Below are 6420 nucleotides of genomic sequence, written 5' to 3' on the forward strand. Positions count from 1 at the left end.
CAGCTCACGCAATCCATACTTCCAAATGACTTAGGTAAGCTTGAAATCGCGTGAGATGTTGACGACGAGCACTGTATCTATTTTATTCCGGTTGTTGTCACGGTTGCCTCTATGTTCAGTTCTCCAGTTTCATCGCGGGCTGCTGTATTAATGTTCAGATCTAAGTCGCTTTCCCAAACCACCATGTGCTACCAAAGGAGCGCTTTACTGTTGATTATTACTGGCCTCTCGGTTTCCTTGATGCAACAAGACGGTGAACTTCTTACCTCGCAAGTCGAAGCCATACTTGGTACCCGAATCCAAGGCAACACTGACGTTGTGTACGTCTCTTGCAAGGGCTTCTGGGACGACCTTGACCGGGTTTGGATGAGGAAGTTGCCTCTGAAGGCATCGAAATGGCTTTACAACGAGCAGGGGCTGTCCGACGTGTTGGTTTCCAACAGGCTGTACAACATGCATACAACAGTGCTGGTTCCAAGTTCACGAAACAGCACAGCGATGTGTTTGAAGCTAATACAGGAAAATCCTCTTTCTAAATATATGGCGAAGTGGATCTTCTTATCACACGAAGACTTTGATATTCTGAGCTCTTATTTCGAAGAAAAAAGCGATAGATTTCGGAGACAATTTCCTTTTCCCGCGCCGGAAACTTCAGTTTTTCCGGGATCCCCGTTGATCAGAGTTTTAGACAGGACGCTCAAAGAACCCTCGATCCACGAAAGGAATGCGCCTGTGCCTGGGTCCTTTCAAGGTCTGAGAAAACCTCGGAGTCTCTCTTGCCAGCACATTCATATCGGCTTTGTTAACAACAAATATTATGACTCATTTAACGACTCCGCACTTATGATGCATGTTATAGGTCTGCTGAAGGCCACAAATGCGACTCTCCACTTTCACCACTATGCTACTCTACAGGACCTAGTCATAAAAGGATTGGCCGATGGCTCGATCGACGTATTCTTGCACAAGGAAATATACACTTACTACTTCTTGAGATTATTTGATTTTCCAAGAGTTTTGATGTACGAATATCCAACGTTTTACGCCAATGCAAACGCGACTCGTTTGTTATCACCCGGAGATGTCTTTGCTCATTCCTCAACAGCGATCGTCCTATTTTTCTTATCACTCTGCTTTTGTCTACTGATACTGTGCTTCATCGACCGGACGGAGTTTGGTACTTTGCGTAACGTCTCAGATACGGGATTGTTTTTGTTCGCCACGTTGTATGCAACATCATCCGTAATCCCGTACACGCGCCGACGAACGGGTCTTCGAAGAAGTGTGTATGCTATCTGGCTCCTGAGCATCCTCCCGCTGTCCACTTACTTCCGAGGGCAGATGACGTCGTGGTTGAGTACCAACGTCCCAGAAAATGTCTTGGACACGTTGGAAGAACTGCGCCAGGGCTTGGACAGCGGTACGGTGGCTCCTTGCGTTGTTAATAAAACGCCATTGCACCACATTCTACGAGACACGTCAATAAAATCAAACGCCATCAAGACTTTCCAACTGAATGTAACCTATTCCCCACTCATGAAGCAACTCATGACAGCATTCAGACAGGGCCAAGAAGAAAACCTTGTGGCAAGCAGCTTTGAAGACTGCGTTCTCTGCGCCAGAAGAAACGATCGGGTCTGCTTCACGAACGAGGCGAAATTGTGCACCATCAAACCTGTAAGCCTAGACGTCTCTGTGTTCAAGGAACATTACAATCATTACATGACGACGACTCCAGTTCGGAAGAACTTTCACCTGAAGGAGGCTTTCAGGAACTTTCTCGGGACTGTCCGCGAGTCGTCTCTCTTACACAACCGTTCTCATTTCAGGTGCGAGTATGAAGCAGGGCAGGTCCAGGATCCTCCAGGCGTCCGATTCGAACTTTGGGGCTTCTTTCAATATTATGCGGCGATTCTGAGCGCCACGGTAATGGCGCATTCACACTGGAAGCGGATCCGCGTTCGCAAAGCGGTCGCGGATGCGGTTCGCGAGCGACCCCGTTCAGACTCGCCGAGAGCCGGTTGGCGGTTTCTCGGCGATCACGCGTGATCTTTCGAGACTTGCGTTGGGCAACCCTGTTTTACAATTCAGAATCCACTTTAATTCACGATTCAAAGCCAAAGTTTGGCTATTTTGGCACTCAGAATATTTCTCTCCGGGATGTTCGCGCGCATCACGAGTTCAGGCAGCGAAAAGGGAAGCATGGACCCGCCAAACCCGGCTGTGATTCCCTCCACTTCGCCCACAAGCAAAGCCCAACTAGGAGTGCCTTGCTGACTCAGAACAGGATGCCCCGACCTTTTTTTCGAAGTGGACCCTTCTCGCATGAATAGCTGACCTTGTTTTCGGGATAGAGGGCCAGTTTTCCCCCTCGTTGTTGTTTGCTCTTATCATTTTCGAAGTTGTGAGCGGTGGGGTGGACCGTGGTGCGGGGAAATGCGTTCGGTGCTAGCCGGTCGTGGCTTCGTTGGTGGCGGACTCTCCTCTCGTCACTCGCTCGTCGATCGAGTCTACTGTTCGTTTGACATTAAGCTCAAATAAACGCCGTATGGATTACCTCTGCATTGTCTGGTACGTACACTTTATTCCTTGAGTAGGTTTCCTTTATTTATGTTATTAGTAGTAAACGTTACAGGTCGGGCTAGCGCAGGTACCCTGCCCCCTCCGCGGTAGTGCGTTGGCTACGCAATCAAGCTCACGACGTCTCTATCGGCCTTCGTGGTGGTCATGCACGGTGTCGAAAGCTTTCAATTGTTCACGCGACTATCCTAGTGGGTAGAAAAGCTGACATTTCGGTCGATCAGGGGCGGGTTCCGACGTTCTACAGGCAGAGATTAACAAGGCGGCGAGCTTGGGCCGTGGCACCTGGAATAATCAACAAACTCTTACCCGAACCAAACCACTGGTGCGAAGCCCGTTAAAATTACCGAGTCAATTCTTTTCGCGGCGGATTCAAGTGACGGACGTGAACATCAAGTTTCTCCGTTGATTTGTCGAAAGCTAAGACTACAGCGTTAGGACTACATTGCCTTGGACGCCTCACCAGCGACAGGTGCCATCTTGTTTCGAAAGTCACTGACGTCACGTCAGCGTCGCGTTGTGATTGGTTGCCGCTTTGCGGTTCGTGAAAGCGGTTGGGAGAAATCGGTCCCGAAGCGGTTGGCAGAAACGCGCTCCAACCGCTCGATCCTAGCCGCTTTGCGGTTGAGAACGCGCGGATCCGCTTCGCGAACGCGGATCCGCTTCCAGTGTGAACGCGCCATAATAGTGTTGCTGCTGGAACTGATTGTGTCGCTTTAAAAGCTCCGGCAATGTTTTATCACCCCAAACTAAACATATTTCCGGAATATCCAAGCTTTGCTCCTTCTGGTATGATATTTATTATCTATAAATTCAAAGCATCTCTTGAGAAACCGGCAAATGAAAGTTATGCCAAAACCATCATTCAAAGTTTTCCGCGTCCACCAGTGTGATTACCCCACATGTTGTATAACTTGCAAGTTTACCAGGCAGTCTAAAAACTCAGTAGTTTGCACTGTTTAATTGTTTTACCGGCGTAAGGTTTTAGAGCATTTATTTCATACAAGCAAACGTCTCGTAATCCGTCAGGACGAAGCGGTACAGCGTCATATTTCGACATTCGACGTCACGTTTTCGGTGTTGCCTGTAGAACCTCGCAGCCTTTCAGACCAACATTCAAACTTCAATTAGTTAGTAAAAAGAGATTATTGTGACTTGTAAGATGGTATAATAGTTCAGGTGTGTCTATTAACCTGTTAAATTAATTCCAAGGCAAATCATGGACGCAACATTTTGCCGGAGCACCCTAGCCCGAGTAACGCGAAACTTTCTGTAGCCTACTTAAGCGAAGATCGAGAGCAACGTCAGACCCGAAACCATCAACCACGTCGGAGTGCAGCTAAGGACGGAGCTCTCGCCGACCATTTGCAAATATGGTTATGGCTCGCCTCCCGCTGCGTCTTACCTCCATTCCAAATTTTTGTTTTGACATCCACGCAGATGACATAACTCTCAAGTCCACGACATGCAACGTTGGGGATCAAGGGCAGGCACTAAAGTGCGGCCTCGACGCTCTTCATTCTTTTGTAGACGGCGTTTTAATGACCGTTTCTCCAGAGAAGTCTGTGTACATCGTAGTACCCTCTGGCCCCAAAAACCTCGCCCACGAAATCCGCTTTATTAACAACCTGACAATAAACAGCATCACTATGCGCAGAAGGCCCACAGTGAGCATTCTCGGACTATTCATAAACCTGGACGGCAAAGCCGGGACGTGGCTCAGTACGGTTAAGTAAGAAGGTACCCAAATTCTTCACTTGATACGACGAGTCACCAACCGTAAGTGTGGCACAGGCGATAAAGAGAGCAGATAGCTCGTCCAGGCCCTCTTACCCTAACACAACGCCTACTCGACGCTGTCGAGAACCTCAACAAGGAAGTGATCCGGCTTATCACCGGCCTTTCGAAGCACAGCTGGTTCTCGGACCTATACGCTCACAGTAAACTCAACAAGCCCGAGGATGGAGCTGAGCAACTGAAGCCTGCCTAGCTCACTCGGCTGTGGGGTACCAAGCCAGGCTGGGCCATCCTCCAAGGGATCGGCGCCTGCCATCGTCCGCACCACAACCACTGCCTCTCCCGCCACCACCCTTGGAAAGCCAAATGATCTGAATAGCTGATGCTCCCTTACCCTGACGCGTGTACGCCAAGCATCTAGAGCGATGAGCTTATCATGCCAAGGCGCACGAACGGCAAGCCGCGTTCCCGAACTCTCAGCGTCACGTCGTTTACTACACGGACGCTGCTAGCGGCCATGTTGCTACACAGGGAGCACCGCCAGCGTCTGCTGTGTGGGTTAGCGTATCCCACTTCGACTTATGGTCCCTTTTGCTCACAAAGGAGTAGGTATTAAGGGCGCCGAGTTAGAAGCCATTTTGCAAGCAGCCTAACATGCGGAACAGAATTACTCAGAAGCATCAACCACTAACATCCCCATCTACACAGACTCGCAAGTGTCTTACTTGGAGTGCCGCTAAGCATCCGAGTAGGCGAGCGACCGTGTGAACAAACGCTTCGGCATCGGATACCGCCTTCATTTAAACCACTACACTCAAATCCGTGTCGCCTGGGTACCCGCCAACTTGGTTATTCAGGAAAGCTAATGTGCCCATAACGAGGCGCGTGCACCACTAAGCGAATCTTCCGCTGCTACTCGTACCCGCCAACCACACTCGCAACACGACACCCAACCGGACCTCACTGAAAGAGCCGCGCTCGCCAAGTTGGAGCGAAAGAGAACACTCCGCAACCTGAGGCTGCGGCCTCGAGTTTCAACCGACACAACAGGATGATATCCACAATGCCAGCAGGAGTAAGCCGCATGACCCAGAGCCCCAGACTCTCGTCCGCCGTACCCCCACCATCACCCTTATATGCTGCCAGCTCTGCGCTACCGGATATTTCAAAGTGACCCGCACCAGGGATATTCGCAACTTTCATGACCTATAGGGGCCTACTGGTGCCTATCAAAATGGCTGTCATCTGTATGATCGTCGTAGTACAGCGGTACGAGGCTGGGTCTGCGACGCGTAAGTAATTCTAGTTTTGCTATATACGAGCAGTATAAGAGCCTTACGTTACTTTTTCACGCCCTGAAGGTGTAGGCAAGCACATTTATTATGAGGCCAATCATCCAGGAGATATAAGGAGCGCGATTCTCACACCGCGGTACCACCATCGCTGAAAGTTGCGAATTGTGTAGCGTGCAACATTCTTGTGACGACGCAGCACATTATCTGAGAGTGCCCCGAGCACGCTGCGGCTTGCTTCGATGCCTTGGCGAACATACCGGTAGCAGACCAACCCAACACCTTTAAAGGGACACTGACACCCCCCAAAAAATTTTGTTAATTTTTTGCCAGCCGCTTCATTATGGTGTCGGAGGACTACCCAATTCATATTTTGCAACAGAGTAGCGTATTTTTTAAATAAAGCCAAAAGACGCAACTGCTCGAAACCGAAACCGAAACCCGACGGAGGTCGGAGAAGTGGAGAGAAGAGAGTGAGTGGCGGAAGTCACGTGGCTACACCCGACCGTGCTTTCTTTCTTTTTTCTTTTTTTTTTTCTCCTCTCTGTAGCAGACGACATGCGGCGTGCGATGCGGCGTGCGGGAACTGCTCGCCGTGCGATTCTTTTGCAGTTATGTTTGTTCCGCTCGTTGTTCTGTACTCCAAGATGAGTTGTTTTGTACATTGAGGAGTTGGAGACAGAGTGTCGAACCGAAATTTTTATCGGTTCGGTTCTGGTTTGGGTTCACAGCTTTCGGTTCGGTTACGGTTCAGTTCCGGGGAGCAAAAATAACGGTTCAAACCGGTTCGAACCGGTTCGAACCGGTTTGA

General features: G+C 49.7%; 1 protein-coding gene across 1 annotated transcript; it reads left to right on the forward strand.

The window, feature by feature from the left end:
• Positions 1-702: 702 nt before the first annotated feature.
• LOC120843392 lies at positions 703-5405 on the forward strand. The gene is made up of 2 exons (XM_040214761.3): positions 703-1927; positions 3263-5405. The coding sequence occupies exons 1-2, from the start codon at positions 844-846 to the stop codon at positions 3298-3300; spliced, it is 1122 nt and encodes a 373-aa protein (XP_040070695.1). The 5' UTR covers positions 703-843; the 3' UTR covers positions 3301-5405.
• The last annotated feature ends 1015 nt before the right edge of the window (positions 5406-6420 follow it).

This window comes from Ixodes scapularis, unplaced genomic scaffold (assembly GCF_016920785.2).
Source record: "Ixodes scapularis isolate PalLabHiFi unplaced genomic scaffold, ASM1692078v2 PGA_scaffold1__304_contigs__length_218370807, whole genome shotgun sequence".
NCBI lineage: Eukaryota > Metazoa > Arthropoda > Arachnida > Ixodida > Ixodidae > Ixodes > Ixodes scapularis.

Excerpts from the sequence above, each read along its gene's own strand:
- LOC120843392 (XM_040214761.3), top strand. The coding sequence starts at position 844 with ATGATGCATGTTATAGGTCTGCTGAAGGCCACAAATGCGACTCTCCAC. Across the intron at positions 1,928-3,262 it reads GGCGATTCTGAGCGCCACGG|TAATAGTGTTGCTGCTGGAA; the intron begins TAATGGCGCATT and ends GTGAACGCGCCA.